We start from the raw sequence: 25,792 nt of genomic DNA, 5'->3' as shown, positions 1-25,792 counted from the left end.
TTGCAGTGTGGACAGTAACTCCGTCTTGCTGCATCCATTGATTTTGTAACGACAGATTTTTGGTGTAGAAACCATGCAAGAATGGATCAATAATCAGCTGTGGATTGATATAGCGATCAAGATACACATGGCTTTCATCACTAACCATATGTTGTTGATGAAATCTTCATCCACATGCCATAGCTCCAGTGCAATACAGTAGACATGCAGGCTCATCTCCTGCAGTGAGTTGCTGTCCCACACTGAATCAGCAGAAATAGTGCTCGACGATAAACACTTTCTCCTCTGTTATGAGTTATATTATCTTCGCGCCAAGTGCACACTGCGCTAGTCCATACACAACTAATCACGCATGTGTGCTCACAACTCATACCACATTGCACATGCGCGCCATCCATACAAGAATTTCAGTGCTGTTTGTTTTGTCGCATACTGTATACCCAACTGGCTCATGCATGATATATGAATGCTCTTTTACAATCAGAGAAAAGGAAGGAGAAACAAAATGACTAAAGAAAGGAAGGGGATGAGATAGGAGAGTTGAATAACCAAGTGCTGGCAGTCTAGACGTATAGTCATAGATCCACGACTCATATGCCTGCAAAACCATTGACTAACCTAGCGACGTTATTTTTTCTCTGTTACTACTGTCTTTTATCAAAATCAGGTTTCATACCTCCTGCCTCTTCTCTCAGTGTGATTTACTAAGAAGGCCTAAGCAAACAATAATGTCATGGAGCAATCAATAGGAAACGACTGGCGTAAATTGTCTTAATGGAATGGTGTCCAGTTGTTTTACAAAGATCAGTTCCAGAGAATAAATCGTGAAGTTCCTACCCCCGATGGCGTAAATGTTTCGAACTGCATGAGAACTACCTTACATCGCCCTTCCTAGAACAATGAAGTATTCAGCTACTCCAACTCTATTTATACTGAATCATTCTCCAATGACCGAAATAAAAGACGCTTGTTGTTTCTTCAAATTTATTTAATGGCTTGGTCAATGGTGAGTATTCCAATAACACCCAAAATATTGCAAACTGAGATCCAGTTAAAATCAAACCAAGGTTTAGCTCAGTTCGTTTTCACCATATACAGCACTAATGATTTCAGTTGCTAGCACATAAAAAGGGATTCTTCCCAAAGAACTAAACCCCTGAGGCCATAGTAGATTCTGGGCATCTTTTCGACATTCATGAATATTCATGAGTGTCGATAATTTTGACATTTTAGCAGTTCCTAACGCACGTTTTAAAAAAATGGATACACCCTTTTACGCATACTAATGACACATAATGTATGCAGGTGCGGCCGGAGGTAACATGACATATAATAAATGGTTTCCGGTCAAAATAAATGTTAATTGGACAAGCAGAATATAGAAAAGACCTTTCGGAAATAAAATATGCAGATCACACACGTAGAACAAGGTAATTCATTAATATTCAGCACATGTAACGCGGCAGCTGCTGCTGGAGAATATGCTAGAAATTTGGATCGTTGGTATGAGTGAAAGAAAGCACTGGAAACTTCCAGATCTTTTTTTTTAATTTATTATTGTTGGAATAGGGGAAAGAACACACTCGAAACTTCTGGAAAGATTGAAGGGCATATAAATACTGATGCATTTGCATGATGTGTACATTTAGAAAGAAGAGGGCACCAAGAACATCAAGTGTTAACTTTGCGAAGAAGATATTTTATTACTAGGAGAGATTGGAAGATTGGTAAGTACTAACGTTGTAGTTTTCTTGTATTATACTTGTTCATTTTTTATATGGGAAAGGGACATATTGTAATTGTTTGGAGTATAAGGGGGACGGAACTGTTTGGTTTTATCGGAAATTGATTGCGGATTTTCCGGCATTGAAAAATGATATGACTCGGTGTACTTTTATGGAATTATAACGTGACTAAGATATAGTATAATGTAATATGTAGGGAATCATCATTAATGATAGCACCGGGACTCGAATGAGTATTCTCCCACGTGGAGAACCGTACGCTAAATATTTTTGCTTGCAGTGCGAACTTGTTACTTATACATAGCTATTTATTGTGTTTAAACACATTCAGGTATATATAAATTATATTGTACAGAAAGTTAGCAGAATGCGCCCCCCGGGACTCGAATGAGTATTTTCCCACGTGGAGAACCGTACGCTAATTTTTATGCTTGCAGTGTGAACTTGTTACTTATATATAGCTACGAATTGTGTATGACATAACAGGTATATATAAATTATATTGTATAGAAAGTTAGCAGAATGCGCCCCCGGGAATCGAACCAGAGCTTTACCACGTGAAAAGCCGTACGACAAACATTTTGCTTAGCAGATGTTGTTACTTATATGTAACTATGAATTGTGTAAGACGTATAACTGGTATTTAGAAAGTATATGGGAAATTTTATTGAGCAGGGAGCCATGATACTGCCGGAACTCGAACCAGGGCTATCTTATAATGGATAGGTAGTTAACAGAATCTGCATTGCGAATCGAACCATGGCTCTCTTACATGCAAAGCCAATATGGTTGAGCGTTAGTGTTACGTTGAATATCATATTTTGTAATTTGAAAAGTCGTAATACGGTAACTAAGTACACTTTTTTTCTTTTTTGTTTTAGGTGCTGAAGCAAATAAGTGATAGAATCGAGAAAAAGCAGAGAGCACGAAAGACGTGGATTGTATTTGGATCATCACTTAAACAGAGATAAACTAATATTCGGTAAGTATTATTATTATTATTATTATTATTATTATTATTATTATTATTATTATTATTATTATTATTATTTTCAAAATTTTGTTTGTTTTCAGGTTTTTAGTCATTGTATACATATATTGATTGCACTTTTTTGTCTTGTATTTTACAGAAAAAATGGAGTTTTACTTTGAGGAATTTAACGTGATTGATGAAACCATTTTCCAGGGAAGATTGAGAGGGTTGGATACTGCTGAACGTGTTTTACATACGTGGCAGCAGGTAGTGGACCTGCAAGCAGCAGGGTATATTGGATCGTCTGAAATTGTAAGTGATCTACTATCGCTTTTGTACCTATATTATAAAAATAATCAATATATTATACTGAATAATGTTCGCTCAGCAGCGGACATTATAGACCTTTTTGACCACGGATTTTTCCGTGAAGATCGACTGTATGATGCGGCATTTATGTCATATTTAAATTATATGGCTTCTGAGAAGGGGCAGTTAGAGCGGGTGAGTGACAAAAGTGTATCCGCGTTCTTTTCATTTACGGGAAATCGAGAAAATGTTCAATCAGAACATAATGATGATGATGACTCATTACATATTGATTGGGCACTATTAAATGAAATTAATTTGGATGAACCAGTAGAAATTCAAAATTCCGAAACTGACTTTACAGAGATGTTGTGGCAAAAATTGCAAGAAATTGAGGAAGAAAATGCGCGTGTTGATCGTCTGAATAATGCACATTATTCAGAAGATATGCGACCCACAACTTCTCAGCACCCTCCATTGCGAGGGTATGGAGGGAATGAAAGAGAGTGTAATATGTTTGAAATTGTGGGGAGAAATGTGAGAGAGTACCCGCGTTTCAATATGAAAGGGGTGGAAATTATTGTAAAACCAACGGTGCAACATATAATTACAAATCCCATGGATTATATTACATCCATGATGGATTATGCGCTTTCTACCGTTCTGAGGGATACACGACCCCACGATTTTGTTGGTTTAAGAATAAATTCCGACAGAGATCTCCTGAATAAAGAAGTGTTTGTTCCATGGCGAAAACGTCAAAATTTGAATACCGATGTGGTTCTTAGAACGGTGGAGAACGTATTAAATAGCAATGAATCATTTCTTTTAGGAAATCAATTAGAATTCCGGTTTGACATCGTTGATGGATTACACGGACAGGGTATACCTAAACGCGCAGCGGTAAGAAAATATGCAGAAATGAGTATGTTTTTCAAGGATCATGTGGTGGCCACAAAGGCTAGTGATTTTCTTTGTCTGCCAAAATCCATAGTATATTGGATTACGAAACATGAACAAAGTAAGGATGCACTATATGTTATGACCCTGCCTACACGCAAAACATGGGAAAATAAAGCACAAAAATTGTGTAACGATGCAAAAATGTACGTTGAACGGAAACAGGGATTTGATTTGGAAGATGTAGTTGCTTTTCAAAATTATTTAGTGAAAAAGAATTATCAAATTGTAGTATATGAATTACCTGAAGATTCCAGAACACCTGTGGTACGCTACCCAGGAATAAATGCGGAGAAAAAGATATTTATTCTGTATCAGAGAGGGGATACAGTGGGCCATTTCCAGCCCATTAAGAATATTAATTCATTTATGGGTAAGAGGAATCTTTGCTTTTCATGCTTGGAAGGATTTAGATCAGATTGTGGTGTTCACCAATGTCAGATGAGATGTTCGTACTGTGAACATTCTCATGGCAAAGAAACTAACGCGAAATTGGTACATTGTACACAATGTAATAGAAACTTTGCTGAAGGCATTTGCTTTAATAACCATTTAACACTAAATAAAGTAAAGAAATCCACATGTGATTACGTAAAATTGTGTAACGCATGTGGTGTAATTTATGATGTGAGAAAAAGAAAATCTCCTCATGTATGCGGCGACTACTATTGTAGTCTTTGTAAAGTGCACGTAACTGTTGGCCATCGATGTTTCGTTCAAAAGTGTAAACTAAAACGCACTGAACGGTTTTTGTATATTATATTTGATGTGGAAACCATGCTATTAGCACCAAATGAGAAAGGTGAACGGGAGCATGCTGTAAATTTATGTTGTTGTTTGAATGTATGTTTTCACTGCATAAATACAGGAGTAGATAGTTTGTGTTTCAAGTGCGGAGATAAAATAACCGGGAACCGTATGTTTTCTTTCACAACCATGGAGGCGTTTATTGAACATGTGCTTATGGAAAGGCCAGAGTATCAGATCATTGTGGCACTTGCTCACAATAATTCGCGATATGATGGTCTATTTTGTGTTCGCACACTTATTGAGAAACAAAAAATAACTCCACATGTTCTTATGCACGGTCAAAAGATATTTCAAATTAGTATTAGTAATCGTTTTTATTTTCGGGACACTTTTCTTTATCTTGGTGTAAAATTATCCAAATTACCCAAAACCTTAGGATTGAATGTTGAATTGAAAAAAGGAGATTTTCCATATCTCTTTAATACAGAGGAACATCAAAATTATGTTGGAGAATGGCCGGCATTGCATTATTATGACCCAGACTCACGTAGTACGGCAGACCGGGCAGAACTTATGCTGTGGCATGAAGAGCGAGTACGGAATGGTGATATTTTTGATTTTCAGAAAGAATTGATGGAGTACTGCCGGAACGATGTGCGTATATTGGCGGAGGCAGTAATTAAATTTACCTCCATGATTGAAGAGAAAACAAATGGTATTCAATGTTTTATTTCCAGCACGACGATCGCTAGTCTAGCAATGTTGACGTACCGGTGTCATCACCTGATTGAAAACACAATTCCAGTTATTCCTCCAAACGGGTTCCAACTTACTCAACAGCAGAGTATTAAAGCATTAAAATGGTTGAAGTATATGGAACATGTAACAAAGAGATCTATTGTTACTTCGAATAATGCGTTGGAGGAACGGTTTGGCAGATATAAAGTCGATGGTTTTGACGCTAAAACAAACACTATATATCAGTTTATGGGATGTTACTGGCATTCCTGTAAAAGCTGCTACAAAGATAATAGAAATAGCATTTTATGCAAAGAAAATGGTGCGTACAACACTTTTAAAAAGAGATACGAACAAACAGTGCACTGCCGCAACTATTTGAAAAAATTAGGTTATAATTTAATAGAAATTTGGGAATGTGAATGGGATGCAATGGTAAAACGTGATAAACATATACAGAAGATCCTCGAACAACGGTGCAAACATATTCGTGATCCTCTCATTCCGAAATCTGCCTATCAAGGAGGTAGAACAGAAAATTTTAAGTTATATGTAGACTGTACAGAGGACGAATACGTAGTTTACGTAGATGTCACCTCGCTTTATCCCGCAACAATGTGTAAACGAGGCATGCCTGTGAATGTACCTAAAGTACACAATGGCCCCAATTTCCCCAATGTGCGAAACATTCATGGACTTGTAAAATGCAGTGTTCTTCCACCCTCCGATTTATATTTTCCAATCCTCCCTTATGTTACGGGAGGAAGATTAATCTTTGGATTGTGTAAATCGTGCATGGATGAACAAAATGATGATGAATGTACGCACATAGATCTTGAACGTATCATTACCGGTACGTTTTGTACCCCCGAACTGCACAAAGCATTAGACAATGGGTATGAGCTAATTGAAATTCATGAAATATGGGAGTTTGATTTATTAGTCCCGGAAAAAGATGTTTGTGAAGGATTATTTGGGTCATATGTGAAATCCTTTTTACAAATGAAACAAGAAGCTTCAGGCTTTCCTGCAGAATGCACTACAAAAGAAGAGCAGGAAAAGTACATTCAAGAATATTTCAGGCATGAGGGAATACAGTTAAATTATGAGAACATAGAATATAATCCAGGCCTGCGCAGTACAGCGAAACTGTTTTTGAATTCGCTGTACGGGAAATGGGGACAAAGAACAGACCTTTCACAGTGCACAATGGTTGATACAGCAGAAGATTTTTTAAAAATTTTAACAGATCCTAAATATGAAATTCAAGCTGTAACACCAGTTGGTGAAACTCATTTAATTGTTCAATATAAAGACTGTGAGAGTGAAAATATCCCATTAGCATTTTCAAATGTTGTGCTGGCAGCATTTATAACCTCATGGGCACGACTGTGGCTGTATGATCTACTAACAAGTGTTGGAGAACAGAATGTAATCTATTGCGATACGGACAGTATCATGTTTATACAAAGAAAAGATGAGCAACTCCCATTAAAATTAAGTTCGTATTTGGGTGGGTTAACAAATGAAGTTCCCGAAGGTTGGGAAATACGTAAAGTAATAGCATTAGGTGCAAAGAATTACGCCTACGCTTTACGCAATGCTAGTGGGGAAATGAAATATGTGTATAAAATACGTGGAATAACATTAAATCACAGAACAAGTGATAAAATTAATTTTGATAGTTTTTATGATTTAGTGACGGGGAATCGGGAGGCAACTGTAATCGAAATGCCATCCAAAATTATTCGGAAACCAGATTTGCGCATCTTTTCTCGAAGAGAACTAAAGACACATCGAATGGTAACCAGTAAACGCAGACGAATAGACGCTGACATTGTGACTGACGTACCAAAAAGTGTTACTGTTCCGTATGGCTATAGATCTCATAAACGATTGGCCAGAGACTCGTTTTTTGGGGAATAAAAAGCAGAGTTTCTATCACATTGTGTCATTTGCAACGAAGATGTTACGTTTTAAACATCCGTGCACTATTCTCATAGCCGGCCCTTCTCGTGCTGGTAAAACTCACTTTGTGAATCGATTAATCAAAGAAAGAAATGATATGTTTAATGTTTCCTTTAAAGAAATTGTATGGTGTTATGGCGCAGTTATACCAAACTTGGACGTTGATGCAAAAATACGTTTTCTGGAAGGAATCCCCGATATAAATACTTTTGATATAAGTGAAAATTCATTACTCATATTAGATGATTTAATGTCAGAAACAAATGACGATGTGGCCAAATTATTTACCAAGTACGCTCACCACAAGAAATTAACCGTAATATTTATTGTTCAAAATTTATTTCCAAAAAACCGGCATGCTCGAGATATTAGTTTAAATGCACATTATATAGTGGTATTTAAGAATCCACGTGATAAGTTACAAATTGAATATTTAGCAAGACAAATTATGCCTCGTGAAAGCAAACAACTCGTGAATGTCTTTGAGGAAATTACACAAAAACCACACACGTATTTATTGTTTGACCTTACACAACAAACACATGATGCCCTACGACTGAGAACAAATATATTTCCCGGAGAAATAATGCATGTGTACAGTAGTGTTAAAAACGCGGCCACACCGTTTTATGTTTAGTTGGCATCAAGATGTTGAAGGTAAAACATCATTATAATACGCTCTGCACGCTTGCGAAATGCAAGCCATCCGATCGGAAAGTTATTCTTCAAAACGCACCGGGTGATTTGATTCGTACCATATCACAAGTAGCAAAAAATACTATAAAAGAAAATATCCCCATATCATTAATTCAGAAGCAAAGGCTCCGTAGACATAAGAAGATCTTACGTGCTCTCTCCTCAAAACTTTCTCTTAAAAAGAAAAAGAAGTTATTACTACAGAAAGGTGGTGCATTACTTCCATTAATTCTCGGGCCACTCATTGGTGCCTTAGCCTCAACAATTTTTGGAAGATAACATGTCGGAATTACGTAAAATGCTATTAGTTCCAGAAAATGCACTTCATAGAATACAATCTAATTTAAAGACGCATGAAGCACATCAATCAAGACTAGATAAAGATATGAGCGAAATCTAACATCGTACGGATTTGAGTAGAGAACAAAAATGGAAATTGTATCAGCAAGTATTACATCAATATTTACATTATAAATCGAGTCCCACACCGGAAAATCCTATTGCCCTACCCATTGTTGACTCAGAAAATGCAAGTAGTCGTACAGATAGTGGTATTTTAACTCTTGTACCCGATATATTACAATCAGTACCAAAAACACTTCGAAGGAAAACGGATTTATTACTTAAACAACTCATTAATTCACAGAAAATCTCGTGGGATCAAACAGGTACAGTAGCTATCGATGGAAATATCATTCCCGGTTCCAATATTATCGATTTAGTAAATGATGTCGTTCGTACACGAAAATATTCAACACAACCAGTAGGATTACAGCCATTTAAAACGTTATTGGATGATATTAATGTTCCTCGGGAATTTATTAGTTCACGTACACCAGGACCGCCTTCACCTGCTTTTACAACCCCGAAAGTGACTGGCAGTAAAATTCGAAAACGGCATTCTTCTTCGACTGCAGTATCCCCCGCAATTGCAGCTAACGTATTTCGGTATTGGAAAGAATATAAAATGTAAATAAGAAATGACAAAATTATCAAAAATCTATTACAAGTATTCAGATCCTGCATCTTTATCCAGTGTTAGTACATTAGAACGTAAAACAAAATTATCCCGAGAGAAAATTAAAAAATGGTTAGCATCACAAGATGCATATACAATGCACGCTCCAATACGAAAAACATTTCCACGGAAACAATATTATGTTAGTGGTCCTAATGAAACATTACAATGCGATTTGGCGGACATGCAAAATATTGCAAAGTATAATGACGGATATCGCTATATTTTATGTGCAATTGACATTTTTTCGCGGTACTTGTATTGCATTCCTGTGAAAACAAAGAAAGGGCCTGAAATGGCTAATGCAATAACTTCAATTTTAAATCAAGTGCCATTACTGGTTCACGTACAAACTGACTTAGGGTCAGAATTTTATAATCGCCATGTAAAGAAAGTGTTTAAAGATTTTGGGATTAATCATTATAGTGTACATTCGGAAATGAAATGTGCGTTAGTAGAAAGAGTAATTCGTACCATTAAAAGTAAAATATATCGTTATTTTACTGCAGAAAATACGTATCGGTACATTGATGTGTTGGATCAAATTGTACACAATTATAATCATAGTTATCATTCAACTATTAAAATGGCACCCGCAGAAGTAAATGATTCAAATATCAATCAAGTGTGGAATACGCTGTACGGAAAGACTGTACATAAGAAGAAATTAACTTGTAAATTTCAAGCAGGAGATTATGTTCGTATTACTAAATATAAACATAAACTTGAAAAAGGATATTTGCCCAATTGGTCTCGAGAAATATTTCTTGTTGATAAATGTATAAAATCAAATCCTGTAACTTATAAATTAAAAGACTGGAATGGTGATGAAATTAAAGGAATATTTTATGATGAAGAATTACAAAAAATATTTCTAAGCTCAAACAAGACCTATTTAATTGAAAAAGTTCTTCAACGTAAGAAGGGGTGGGTTTTCGTAAAATGGTTAGGCTACCCAGAAAGTATGAATTCGTGGATTCGAGTATCTAGTATTCAGTCTGCATAATGAATTCGTCATTGAAACACGGTTTTTACGTGACGTTACCTTCCAATGCAAGTAGTACACTTTTTGATAATACAACATCCTCATTTCGAGTAAAACTTGCAAGGGCCATAGATTTAACGGACGGAGAGTGGGTTGTGGGCTTAACACAAATTAATATACCGTGGAGTTTTTATAATGTTGGTCCGAGTGAACAAATTACAATCGATACATTTATTGATGGTGAATATATTCGATATCCTGTTAAAGTAACAGAGGGATATTATGCATCCATTAAAGCCATCTTAAATCTAATTCCCGAGAAAGTACGTATAATAAAATATAATTATTTTAAGAATCAAGTGTATATTCAACATTCCTTCCGGTCACGTGATCGGTGTATTCTAGACATAACAAAAGGTTTACAACATATACTCGGTTTTATGAATGAAAATTCAAATTTTTATAATTCAGTGGTGTATATAAAAGATCAACATAGGGAACAATTTCTGGCTCCTCAGGGAAAATATCCCTGTAACCTTGATTATAATATTCCAACAGAAGTTAACGTATGTGTGGATATTGTAAAACAACAAGAAGAAATTGGACCTTTACTTCGTAAAATTAGTATATTTTACGAGCGGTATGGACGAATCAAAAATATTTTATTTCATAACCCGCAGTACGTGAAAGTTGAAAAGAAATATTTTGATACGATAGAAGTAAACTTAAAAGATGAACTCGGTATAAACTTACCATTTCGTTTTGGAACTTCGAACTTGACACTTCACTTTAAACGAAAATGATTTCTGAAAGCATCGAAGACAGCTTCTACATTACACTGGTTTCAAATGCAAGTACAGACGTTTATCCTAAAAATAGTCCAACCCATTTCATTAATAATTTGAAAAATACTGTACGTTTAACAGATACGGATTGGTGTGTCGGATTAAGTGAAATACATATTCCTTTAACGTGTCATAATGTCACCGAAGATGAAAATATCATTTGGTACAAATTAGAAGGTCATGAAATTATGAAAAGTAAAATTACTCCTGGATATTATGCAAACATTGAACACATACTGGAAGAATTAAATAAAGTTTCAGAATTTATACGATTTAACGCTTCCAATATTATTCATGTTACTTCTGAACCAAACGTTGAATTTATAACACTTTCACCTACTTTGGCTATACAACTAGGTTTTCATGAAAAAAATGACCTCATTATTCAAAAACAGGGATTTAAACAACCATACTTAGATATTGGATATCCTTTTCAAATTTTTGTGTATACTGATCTTATTGAATATCAATTGGTGGGAGATACGCAAGCTCCCTTACTACGTATTGCAACTGTTGGCAATATGACTTATGGAAAAGTTCAAACGTTACGATATCAAGATATTCACTATATACCACTCTCTAAATTTTGCTTTAACAGTGTTGAAATACTACTAAAGGACCACGCAGGACGAAATTTACCATTTCGTTCCGGGACATTGACAGTGACACTTCATTTTAAACGTTCTCCTGGAAAATGAAAAAGCAACATACGTATTATCAGCGGGGACGTGGCCTTCCCTTCTTTTCAGGTCCAGTTTATCAACGGGGTCATGGGATTGGTAGTTTCTTTAAAGGTTTATTTCGTTTTGCATTGCCTTTATTAAAACAAGGTGCCAAAGCTGTAGGCCGGCAAGCGTTACAAACAGGAATACAAGTTGCAGGTGATGTACTAGAAGACCGTCCATTTAAAGAATCCGTTCGTGCTCGCGTAGAAGAAGCTGGAGAAACATTAAAAACTAAAGCTGCAAATAAACTTAGTCAGTTGTTAACCGGTAGTGGTAAGAGACGTCCACGAAAACGTAAGGCTCCTGCTATTGTACAATTCGGCCCTCCGGTCAAACGTAATCGAAAATATTCCGGTGATATATTTAGTTAATCATGGCTTTACTCAGTGGAAGTAGTCCTGAATGTTGTACAAGTGAACTTGATTTGTTTACTATTCCAATGACTCAAACTGCTATTGAGTCATCTTCCACTGTTGAATATCGTCCGGTTTCTACTTTATCGTCAGAAGGACCAATTGAATTTGTTGTACCTGGTGAAACTGGTGATTTTATTCACACTGCATACTTGTATCTCTATGTAAAATGTAAAATTACAAAAAACGATAATACAAATTTAGTTGCGGCGGATATTGTTGCACCTGTAAATAATTTTCTTCATTCGTTATTTAGTCAAGTTGATGTTTTATTAAACGATAAATTAATTAGTTCATCATCTGGTTCATATCCGTACCGTGCTTATATCGAAACATTATTAAATTATGGTAGTGATGCCGCTCGAACCCATTTAACTGGGGGATTATGGTATAAAGATACTGCAAACCAATTTAATGTATTAGGTAATGCAAATACTGGATTTACAAATCGTGCCCAGTATGTTAGAAATAGTGCATCATTCGATATGTATGGCCGTATCCATGCTGATATTGCCGGTGTGGGATGTATGCTTCCTAATAAAGTAAGCTTACGTGTAAAATTACATCGTACAAAAGATACGTTTTGTTTAATGTCTGCTGAAAATACAGCATATAAAGTCAAACTTGAAGACGTAACACTTCACGTGCGGCGTCTAGATATTGCTGCCGACTTAGCTATGCAAATCAATGCTGGCATGGAACACATTCCGGCCAGCATACCTCTTACTCGTGTTGAAACTCGTACCTATACCATTCCCGCAGAAGTAAGTTCATATAATCTCGATAATTTATTTTTGGGTAAAGTACCAAAAGGTGTTGTTATAGGTTTTGTATCAAACGCTGCATTTAATGGTCAACCACATGTAAATCCTTTTGAATTTCAACATTTTAACGTTAACAAACTGCAATTACAAGTTGGTTCAAAATCATTTCCACCGACACCCCTCACTCCTAATTTTGAAAATGGATTATATGTTCAAACATATTCCACTCTGTTTTCCGGTACCGGTATATATTATCAAGATCATTCACATACAATTTCCCGTGAAGAATTTCGACATGGATACACTTTGTACCCGTTCATTCTATCTCCAACAGGAACATTAGATGATTCTACGTGGGATGTCATACGTGATTCCCCTGTCAATTTAAAATTATCATTTTCTCAACCTCTACAAAATTCCATTACATGTATTGTGTACGCTCAATTTGACTCTCTCATTCAAATCGATAAAGACAGGAATGTATATACTGATCATACAATGTAAAATTTCGTCATTTGAGTGCCATGAGGGTTATTGTTCACTTCTCCGCGTTCAACGATAATGATGATCATATTATTATTAAGGAACTTGCAATTGTAAATCCTGATATCCCCTTTGTACAAAGCTGGATTTTTAAACCGCCATATCCATTACATGAATTACGTGTGCCGCTCATACTTTCGAATAAACATCTAGTACAACATGATTATGGTATTGACTGGTACAATGGCGATGTAGATTACTCATTGTTACCTACTATATTGAAACAATATTGTGCTAATACCTGTACCTTGTATACTTATGGTAAAACACGTCAGGACTATCTGCAGCAACTATTGGAACGGACTGTTGTGAATTTAGAAGATTTACAGTGCCCAAAAGCGTCTTCCTTGGGATTTCATGTTTACTCTTGTGCTTATTTAAAACATAGATTTGGACAATTTAAGTGTTGTGTGCGTGAAGCTTTATTATATGCCGAATACTTAAAAGTCTATGGTTATGTTTTATACGTAAATCCAAATAGTGCAACGTATGTTCCATCAAAAATAAAACAAGAGGAGGAAAGTAAGGATGAAATAGACTAATAAATATGTATAGTGATCAATTATTACAAGTGTTACTAAAGGACTGTATTACCGGTGCAAATGTGACTGGAATTTATCCCATTGATCGTTTACCTATACTTGTTCAACACCCTGTAGGACTGATTATTAATTTGGACAAGTCTGATTTACCTGGTAGCCATTGGGTAGCGATCTATATCAATAACAATAAACATGGATACTATTTTGATTCTCTGGCACAGGGTGTGCCTAAATTAATTCAACAGTTCCTACAAAGGAATTGTAAACTCTATTTTGTAAATACTGTACAAGTTCAAGATAATCATTCTATCATGTGTGGATATTTTGTATTATATTTTCTGTATTATATGATACGTGGTGTTTCATTTGACAAATGTATTGCAATGTTTAATCATAAAAAATTAAAAAATAATGATAAGCTTGTCAAAAAACATGTAGAAAACATAATGAAAAAGAAAAAAGTAGATGTTTGTAGATTTTTTAGAAATAAATAAATACCAATTTTTTAAACTTTTATATTTTTATTTCTCCATAAAATATATCTTCCTTACAATAGTTTTAAGATTACAATGAAAACATTAAACTTGCTATGCCCTTAGTAAGGGTTGTGGATCGCTCATTTTTCCACCAATAATTCAATTGTTGTGCATTTCGATATGCACATGCCGATTTTGATTCTACTTGCTTATGAAATGAACAAATTTCATTACAAACGGTACCTTGTAATTCTGCTAATGGTGGACAACCTTTTCTTTCCAGATCCACAACGTTTGCTAACGCAAAGATTTTCTTTATCCAATTGGCTTTTTCCCCACCTTTACAAAGGAAAGTTGCATCTGATGCACAAAAATCATACATAATATTCCGAATATGTGATACGAGATAGCCAGTCTTACTAGACCATGACAAGCCATGCAAGTGGTTTGTAAGCCAATCGATTTGTTTTTGGCAACCTATTGGTAAATCGTTAAATTCGCATGGTACTTTTACTAAACAATGAAAATTTAAAGTATCATCACACGCAGTAAGACAAAATTCACGTATCACAAATTCATTCGGGGAAATCTTAAATCCCTGTATGTCTACAATATACATTTTATGGCAAACTGAAATTTCACACGAACGTTCCATCACAACTGGAATAAGTTGTCCAATAAATTCAGTATTTTTTAAACATTCACCAGTTTTTAACATAAAGTTTGTGATTGAAATTTCACGATGCCGTTCATGAAAAATTTCAAAGAGTTCTACTAAAGTCTTATCATTCAACAAGTGCTTTTCAAGAAAAGTTCCAGGATTATGCTGCATACCACTTATTCCATTTGAGCGTAAGTATACACTTATTGTTTCTAACACACAATTTTCACTAATGTTTTGTCCACAATTCTCACTATCACAATACATGATTACTAATAAAAGGAAATCAAACAATTAAACAATTTACCATATGTCCACGTATTTCCCATAATCTTTTTCCAGTAAAATTTTTAATAGAATGGGTCTATATTCAAAGTCCCACACAAGATCTCGAAAACGTTCAATGAAATTCCATATCATCGCAAAAGGCTGTCCATGCTTTTTTCTGTAAATTGATAATAATTCTTCACGAACTTCAAATTTCGTTACAGCATCTATAGCTTTCCGTTCAAGAGATTCCGTATCCAACACCAAACAATCGTGTGTCCATTGACTGCCGTCTCCGAACCCGCAAGCAAAACAAATACAAATATCGTCTGGTTTCCAGTATATTATACAGTCTTTTATACAATCCAATGATGTACGTTCCACAGTACACTCACATGGCAAATTCAAAAATTCTTCCAACTCCCAATTCTCCACCGGGGAATTACTCACTGTTGGTGAAGGTGTAGGGGGATATTCTTCTATTTCGTTTTCAACATCAAGTAACGGGAAAACTTCTGTTTCCAGTGGCGGAGGTTGCGGGCTTACCACCGGTTGGAATAAAAATTCTGTTCCCGGTAATACATCCAAGTTGGCCGGGGTAACTTCTGTTTCCAGTGGCGGAAGTTGCGGGATCACCACCGGTTGGGATGAAACTTCTGTTCCCGGTAATACATCCGAGTTAGACGGGGTAACTTCTGTTTCCAATGGCGGAAAGTGCGGGCTCACCACCGATTGGGATAAAACCTCTGTCCCCGGCAAAGATGATGATTCTGCGAAATCACTTTCACCTCTTGTACTAAAATTCAAAGGTTTCGGTAAATCCATGCTTTAAAACCAATCTATAACTCCTTTTCACTAAAAAACACTGGGTATTTAATATGCTTCGTCCATCACGTGATATCCCATTCCAACAATCACAATTTCTAGCATATTCTCCAGCAGCAGCTGTCGCGTTACATGTGCTGAATATTAATGAATTACCTTGTTCTACGTGTGTGATCTGCATATTTTATTTCCGAAAGGTCTTTTCTATATTCTGCTTGTCCAATTAACATTTCTTTTGACCGGAAACCATTTATTATATGTCATGTTACCTCCGGCCGCACCTGCATACATTATGTGTCATTAGTATGCGTAAAAGGGTGTATCCATTTTTTTAAAACGTGCGTTAGGAACTGCTAAAATGTCAAAATTATCGACACTCATGAATATTCATGAATGTCGAAAAGATGCCCAGAATCTACTGGCCATACCTTCGATCGTACTAAATGCGAACAACCACCATACTCACAGTACTCTTTTTCACACGCCGTATATTGAAAGTTCTCCGGGAGAAATCTCCTGAAATCACCACTGATGTGCAGCATAAGGCTATCAATCACTAACCTGATGCTTTTCGCGAATTTAATTTCGTAAAACATTTAGTTCAACAGAGAGCACCCTAAATCAGCTATTAAACAATACACTCATATAGAAGTTGTAATGGTAAGTTATGGTACTGAAATGAAATACTTTGACCAAGAGTAATCCAAATTCCTAAAGAAAGAACACATTTATCACTGAAATGCGACTAAATCTTAAAACTGATGGTTTTGAAACTGTTGATTGATAAAGATTGTATTTTAACAGTTACGGAATAATTTGTAAAACAAAGAGAATTATATCTACATACCTTTCAAATTGATTTTCAAATCTGCCGTAGGATTTTCAGCATGAATCTTGTATGAAATTGCAGGAACGTATTTCCCTGTAAAATACAATAGTTTCACTTTTAGCCATGGAACAATGTGTACTACCACTGCAATACTAATTAGAAATTAACTCTCTTTAGATTATATCTTGGGCCCATGGATCCCGATCATAGAAGTTCTTCGTGCCCCGAGGTTCCCAGAATCTGGTTGGATACATTTTCTTGGATCCTCACTGCGATATCTGATAACAAAACACACATAACTGAACGGACACCAGACACATACAATTGAAAGGACTGAACAGGAAAAGTTATACAGAAATCGGCGCCATTGCTTGGACCTATTTCGTCCAGAGTTCATGTATCCTTGCATCTCCTTCCGGAGTAACCAGAGATCTTTTTCTACTGGCTTTGAAAAAAAAAAAGAACAGTAGACAATGCTCCATGCGCATTTCCCGAAAGAGCAATGTGACTCAACCACTTAGATGCAACTTTGTTACTTTTACAATTGTACTATGTATTAGTGCTGAGTACATAGTGTGTCCTCGTATAACTATATCTATTCTGCCGTTTGTCTGCCCTTTCTGCATCAAATATTATTCTACTGACTTGTAACATCTAGGTCTGGTTGCAGTTTCATAATTTCTAATCACCATAGCCAATGAGGTAGTGCGAAAAAATGGAAACATAAAGATAGAACTTGGGCCACCAATTATTGGAAGATAGTAATGGGGTGCTAATCTTTCTCTAGGTTCATTTATACTTGAATCCCATAGAGGCATATTCTTCAGAATGCTATTTCCTACTATTATTCATTACAATGTATCTGTGCCGGTGTGGAACGAAATTTCATGGTATTCGATTGGTCTTATTAGACTTATTACTGTACTATCAAAAGACGAATTACTGTCAATGATTCTGCGAAACATTTTACGTGACCAAATGCATCCTATGGTATAGTTTGCACACAAACTAAACCAACTTCCTTCATTGAGAGTCGTAACTTACGGATAACATTATTCAAGGGAAAAAGTAGGTAAGTCTTTCTGATGCCCTTTGGTGACAAATGCAAGAGGTTAACTTGTAATGGCGGTAACATTTCATACATTGAAGATTCACGAGTAAGCGCTAATGTCTTTTTAACATTTTTATCCCTGATAAGAAAAGTTGGTTTAGTTGGTTCTTCTACTATACATATAGTGTTCTCTAACAACAATGAAGTCTCGCAAAGTGACAATGTGTCATGACACACAATCAGACCGTGTTTCTGAGTAGGTTTAGTAGCATCATCATGAACTTCAACACTTCCGTTGGCCCACTCAGTCTCCCGACTTCAATATTATTAAGCCTTCATAGTCAGTTTTGAAGCAGTAAGTCCGGTGTAGAGTGTTCCTCCATCCTTTCTAACGCAAATGAATCCTGCACCGCATGAAGAATTGTACACTATTCCTCTGGAAACGATTCAGGAGTAATATTCCACGGTTTCTCGATGAACACAAGCTAAGCTGGTCCAGACTAAAGACTATGTAATGCTAAATTAATGAGGTAAGTTTATGTATACTTAATAATTTTGATACATATTTGAAATCCTTTTAGAACAAAATATATAAATTGTAACATATAAATAAGCTTTGCTACAGACAATAAAGAGAATTACATAAAACTTACATGCATGGGATATGAAATATAGGTAGTCACCGTTAACGTCACCGTTGCAAGTTAACATGTTAGCAGATTTACTCCGTAACGAACTCAGCTAGAATAATCGCTCTAGTTATTTATTGCAAAAAAAGAACACAATTCAAAAAACCCCTAACATTAATGGAAAATGGGATATGGATAAGCATCTTTAAAGTTGCCGTTACCCGTCGAAATGGTAACGGATTGTCTCTATTAAGGGACTCGGTCGAGATAATTACTGTAGCTATCTATTGAAAAACAGAATTCTAAAATTCGCTTACGTTTAAGTTATCGGGCGGACACACTAACATAGCACAATTTCGTATAAATTTTACTGTATGAGCCCAATAATAGAAGTGTTTTAAAATTGTCATACTATTAACTATGTACTATGTACAGTTATCAACTAACTGTGTAGTAAATATACAACTTCCAGGTAGTGTAACACATAATAAATTCTATATTAAAATATACACAATACTCAAAATTTTTAATAGGTTCGAATACTATTGTATTTACAATATTTAGCATGATTGTAAATCGTGATTCTCTATTACTTGTGTTTTAATATATATTATCAATAATATACCGTATTACTATTATTATTATTATTATTATCATCATCATCATCATCATTATTATTATTATTATTATTATTATTATTATTATTATTATTATTATTATTATTATTAACCTGCATTAATAAAAAAGAAAGGAAAATAATGTATGAACTTCATTTAGTATTCTATTAAATCCAGACAGATTTCTGGTCATTACTATTTTATCAGTAGCATATTGAAGGGTGTCTTTTTATTTTCAAGCACAATATTAGATATTAAATCGTCCTTGAAATACAAGTATATATAAAATTCAAATTTGTATAATGTTTGTCTAGTTTTTCTTCAAAGTATCTCTAGGATTATCGCTATCTAAATTTAAAATAGTAGAGAACTGTGCTTCTTGTTTCCGGTACGTATTTATAGTAGTCAAGGCAGCAGAATTCCGGACGTAAAGCCTCTCACGCACAATGTGGAAATGAAAAAAAATATATATACTACTGGCTAAAGCAAGCGCCTGATTTGCCAGTCCCAATTTGCACGTAACATTTCCTAAAACAAGGCCAAACAGCCACCACTACAAGAAAAAAGGGTGTTTGGTCATGTTAGTACACAAGTGCGTTTCAAATATGCTTTTCGATGTGAACGTGGCAGGCATATTGGTAGGATTTTCTCTTGAATCCCGGAAATATTGTGTCATATCGAGACGGTGGATTACCCTTCTGGGAAATTGATGCCTGTAAAAATTAAATTAAATTAAATCTTTTAGTTTAACAATCGACGATTACGCCCTTTAGGCTAAGGGAGACAATGATTAAACGATGATGAAAGAATTGGTGGAATGAGAAAGTGAAAGGAAACGAGAGAACCCCGAGAAAACCCAAGGACACGGTGTTGTCCAAAATTGGTGCTGTATTTTATGTAACGTAACCACGGAGATGCGAACAGTGATTATTTCAGAAGTTTCTCCGGAAGAAATTTCAATACACTAGGGGTGAAAAATAATATTACGAAGATACTGAGAATCCACATTGAGCACGATAGGATATACGGTTCAGGATGGAAATTATCTCCCCCACCACACCCCGGGCTACTTGAAATCATCACTGGATGCGAATGTAGAATTAGTGGCTCAAAAAAGAAGAAGCACATTGAGTCAAAGATATTGCTACCAGTCAAGAGCGCAGACATCTTCGACTCAGCTATTCCAGATCGAACAGCCACATCAAGAACATTCTCATAAGGATTTGTGAGTGTTACACAGTGAGTGCTACACAGTGACACACTATCCGACTACTGTGTTCGATGTCATCTAGAGTATCGGTACGTTACATTAAACAGGTGTTGCTTGGATTAAGACGAAAGTAAATTGGATAAATTTGCATATTAAGTTGTGTAGTAACTTAATTTCATTACTAATAATTAAATTAAATTAAGCATATTCATAGAAATTATAACATCACAAATAATACTCTAACATAAATATTAATAAAAGCTGTTTATTCACGATTTAGCAACTTATATATTTTTCTTCTTACCTGCGTAAGATTCGCCAATGATGAAAAAGTCATTCTGCTGAAATTCAGAGAACAAAGTGAAAAACTGTACAAGGGCTGCGTATAAATCTCTTCCAACATCTGTTTCATCCTTCACCAAACCATCTTTGTTGTCTGTAAAACTGTAACCTACCGAAGATTGGAGCCTGATTAATAAATTGTATATTTAAAATTTATAAGTGATACTATGACAATATTCACATTCAGAATCTTACACAATAATAGATCTGCTACATTTTTATGTTATGATAAATACAACATTCAACAATGCACTGGCTGTTCCACCTTCTGATTGGCGGAAACGAATCGAACTCCTTTTGATTTTGCTGAAGTGGAATCTGTGCTTGTTTCGGGATTTAATACACTGAGAAAAAATCGTATGTGGTACGTAAAAACGTAAGTCAAGGTTACATGTGTGTAGTTTCTGGACTTAACGTACAGCAAACGTACACGTATAACTAAAAGAATATATTTTATACGTACGTTCGGTACGAATGAAAGAAACTGTATATAGGTGGTCAGGATCTCACATACAGATGGACGTATGTAACCTAGCTGACGTGTATAACATACATATACATACGTAATATCCGGAAGACTGTTAGATATTAGACATCCTGCAACGTCATGATATAACATCTAAGGGCAGTACATATGTAGGATAAGGATAACGTATTCTCCGTACTGATTTCTGTAGTAAACATACGGATGTTGTATATTTGTTTAATACACCGCCTCGCCGTCCAGATAACGGACTTTTCTCAGTGTATTGACTCTGTGTTATAAGGCTGAAGTGAGTTTCCCACCAAACGTTAAAGCGGACATTTCGTTTGCACTAAGCGCAAATCCATTAGTTTTTGTTAGGAGGGGTCCAAAGTTTTGGGGGAGTCCAATGCTACAAGAACAACAAAATATAGTATCGAACCAGTGTTATTCTGCGTCCGAAAAGATGATAAGTATTGTTAAGTACTGCCAGCTATATTATGAGAAAAATATACAGGGTGTTTCAAAACAACGTCAACATCGTTTGGGAGGTGATACCTGACACCAAGATAAGACCAAAAATATTTAGAACAACCTGGATGCACAAATACTCCCTTTTGGAGTTATGGGCTGCCGAAAACATGTAAAAAAATGAATTTTAAAGGTTCATAGCTCCAAAACTATGGAATCTACCGTAGTCGGGTCAAGACTTCACTTGGGAATTAGTATGTGCCCTATCCAAATATCCAAGTTTCAGAATCCTGTGGTACTTTCCCATTTTTTAATAGAAGTAGTTGGTGAGTATTTCAAATTATATGCCCGTAACCAAACTCGATCTATAAAACTACCTCTATAAAAATTGTTGTGTGAGTACCTCAAGATTCTGAATCATGTATTTTTGGATAGGGTACATATAGCTTCTAAGCGAAATCTTGACCCTACTACGGTAGGTCCCATAGTTTTGGAGCTATGGACCTTTAAAGTTCATTTTTTCATGTTTCCGGCAGCCCATAACTTCGAAAGGGAGTATTTGTGCGTCCAGGTTGGTCTATATTTTTTGTCTTATCTTGGTGTCAGAAATCTCCTCCCAAACGTTGTCGGTGTTGTTTTGAAACACCCTGTATAATAAATGTTTTATAAGAGGAGTTCAGATGACGAGTAAAATAAAATATTTATGCTGCACCAATCATTTTTCCGCTAAACATGCATATTTTACACAGGAAGTGTATGTCGAGTTACGAAAATTCAGGGAGGCTCGGATCCAGTAGACCTCTGCGTGAATGGGCCTCTGGTTTGCACCAACCTAATTGTAGATGGAACAGTTTAAATTTAAATTTATATTTACTTACAGTTCTAGTATTAACTTTTATAACCCTAATAATTCGTATTAACTTAAGGAACATCCCTAGCAAACAACTTAAAATCTATTTGGGTCTAAAAACATTAGTTGAGTCCTAAAAACAACTTGCGTTTTGTTGTATTATTACAATAATCACTGCTGCTTTCTGTGAAACATGAAATGTAGCGTTAGATAATAACATGTTGCAATATGTTGTTGTGTGTACACTCATGTCCAAAATGATTGTCACATATCTATAACTGTCTTGTTGCGGAAATATAATTTGATAGTGATTTTGCAGGATATATACTGTTCAAATACTGTTATTATGTACCGGTATATAATCAGGAAATGTATATTTGTTAAATTTCATAGGAAAAAATTATAAATACGAAAATTAGAATGAGTAAAACAAAATATTGCTAAATGGACAAGAAAGTTTTTTTTTTTTTTTTTCGTTATATTGTGCCTCTTTTGACATTAAATTTGCCACATACAATACATGTCTTGCGATTACACACATACTAACATTATAAGAAATACCGGGCGAATTCGTTATCAAATTATATTCCTACAACAGCATATTTATAGATATGCTATAATCATTTTGGACATGACTGTACTTCATAAGCTGAGAGTAGATCACACACTAGCGCGGGGCCCCTTTAGGCAATTGGTTCAATCGGCTTAATTCTGGCCCTGTATTGATCTCTACGTTTGTTAAGCTGTTAAATTATAATTTGCAAAATATATTTAAAGATGCAATTTCTACAAAATGTGTTTTATCTAATTTCATCTATTGTTATAATTTATGCGCATAGTTATACTTAGTGCCGAATTTGAATTAATACTACCCGTACTACAGCATTTTTATATTACTAATCAAAATATTTTATGTATACTGCTATCTCATTGGAGAATCTGTAATTATGGGGGAGGTGAATTAAACATCCTCGATTAGCAACGTTGGGAATACCAGATAATGGCAATAGCCCATGTAACTCATGTTAAACTATAGGTCCACGCCTCATATCCATCTTAGTACTCAAGAGGAATATAAACTTCAAACAAAAAAGTGGTGGTTACAGCTCCCTCGTTTTGTATGCAAATTTGGCCTGGTAGACCCGGGATCGATTCCTGGCAGAAGCTCATGTGCTTCGAATTCCATATTAAATTGTAGGACCACGTCTCATGTAGCCTTGCTCATATAACCGAGTGATGGTTCGAGTCTCTCTTTAAACAGGACTTTCCGTCTTATATATTCTTGGCTGCTCAGAAGAGACGCTAGTCACCAATAAATGAATCAGTCTCATCTACCAATCTCCCATCTACCATCTACCAATATTCTTTTCTTTAGGCATTATGTACTTTTGCAGACAAGGTAAGTGTTTTGCGAAAGATTTTATGTATATGTGATATGTAAAAGTTTTTTTTTTTTTTTTTAATCATTGAATAATTACCTGTTCCAACTGGATTATCTATGTAGACGACAGAATATTTATTGGTCCAAGCATGTTCTCTGGGTGCTATGTTCATATTATCATCAATAGAGAAAGGTCCATTCTCATTCAACATGCCATAAGATGATGCCACTCCTGGACCACCTTGCAGCCATAGAATTAATGGAGTTGTTTCTGGATTTTCCTGAAAATATGGGAGTATTCAATTAATGAACAGATTTCGAAATCTTTAATATATACAGTATTTATAATGATCCTAAATGTTTAATTTATCCATTGCAATTTCTAATAGGAAATTTGAAAGTGCTCTTTAAACAAGATATCCATGTTGTTTAAATTATTGATGGAAAATAACACTCGACTGGGAGACGAAAAGAGGTAAATAATCATTTTTGTACACAGATTCCAAAAATACTGTAAATGAAGTGATTGTTAACAGGTATGGTTTCTCTACAATAACTCATTTAAGTACGCGATTGGGGCAGCTGTGCCCATTCCGAGTACAGAATAAAATTTGAATGGCTTACTCTACCTGTTTTGAAAGAAATTAAGTGAAATATTTGTTTTACGTTCCATAATTATGCCGGCTAGGTTAAAGGAGACGGTGATGATGAGAAATAAATGAAATTGTGGAATGAAGAAAGTGGAAGGATACGGGAGAATCCCTAGAAAACCCACGTACACGGTGTTTGTCTACCACCAAGTTCACTTGGCTTGAGCGAGAATAGAACCAGGGAACCCCACGTATCAGAGGTGAACGCTCTGCCACTGAGCCACCGCGGCCCTCTACCTGTTTTGAAGTATGAAGATCTGTTGTAAAAGTTAAAATAATTTATTTTCTCTGTGTACTTTCTTCCTATTTTCCCTAGGATTACTTCTAAACTACTGGGCTCAAAAAAAAAATAGTTACATCGTACTTTTTTTAGAGAATTAAAAGTTGGTTACTTGATCGATTAAAGGTCCCTTTGCAACAGTGAGCTATATGAGACAGAAAACAGTCAAAGTGGGATCCAAAACCGGACACTACTCGGGTTTATATTCGAGAAATTGAGCAATGTATCACGCGCTAAAACAACTCGCTACTAGGCCATGAACATTATTTTAAGGGATTCAACTTACCTCAGCAAGGAAGAACCAGAAAAATATGTTAGAGTTGTAATCAGAGTTCACAGTTAGATACCCCGCATAGTTTGTAAGATTTGTAAAATCATCAACAGCGGCTAATTCTTTAGCTTCGTCCAGGCGACCATCTTGTATCAGAGGAGTAAGGAACAAAGGATCTCCTGCGTCTTCAACGATAGTCTGAGTCCTGGTTATTTTATGACCTTGAGGTACAAGCTTGCAGTTGCCTTGCTGAAGTGTAATAACAAATAATAATAGACACGTTGCTTTAGGAAGCATTGTTGCTGATCAAAGACGTTTCCGTCAACTGAATGAGAATATGAAGTACATAAACTTCAAGATAAAGACATTTCTTGCAATATCTTTGCTTACGTCACATATAAAAATTATGATTGATAAGGCAATATGTCAAGATAACAGCAAAATGTATCTTGGCATTGAAAAGATTTGTATAAATAATGTGACAAACAGATTTTCACGTTTAAAGACTTTATTTTTTCTTTGTAGAAAGAGAGAAGAAAAATCTT

General features: G+C 35.4%; 1 protein-coding gene across 1 annotated transcript in view; it reads right to left on the bottom strand.

Annotated features, from left to right (window-relative positions):
* Positions 1-25,567, bottom strand: part of LOC145690211 (venom serine carboxypeptidase-like) — a 28,825-nt gene extending 3,258 nt beyond the window's left edge. The window contains exons 1-4 of the mRNA XM_081764882.1: positions 25,263-25,567; positions 24,144-24,327; positions 20,844-20,990; positions 17,051-17,125 (exon numbers count right to left, since the gene is read on the bottom strand). Of these exons, the coding sequence (XP_081621008.1) occupies positions 17,051-17,125; positions 20,844-20,990; positions 24,144-24,327; positions 25,263-25,544 (688 nt within the window). The 5' untranslated portion in view covers positions 25,545-25,567. The remainder of the gene's footprint in view (positions 1-17,050; positions 17,126-20,843; positions 20,991-24,143; positions 24,328-25,262) is intronic.
* Positions 25,568-25,792: the final 225 nt, after the last annotated feature.

The sequence above is a fragment of the Thermobia domestica genome, chromosome 7 (genome assembly GCF_964235325.1).
Source record: "Thermobia domestica chromosome 7, izTheDome1.hap1.1, whole genome shotgun sequence".
Classification (NCBI taxonomy): domain Eukaryota; kingdom Metazoa; phylum Arthropoda; class Insecta; order Zygentoma; family Lepismatidae; genus Thermobia; species Thermobia domestica.
Note: the sequence above shows the minus strand (reverse complement) of the source record. Positions and strands in the feature narration are given on the sequence as shown.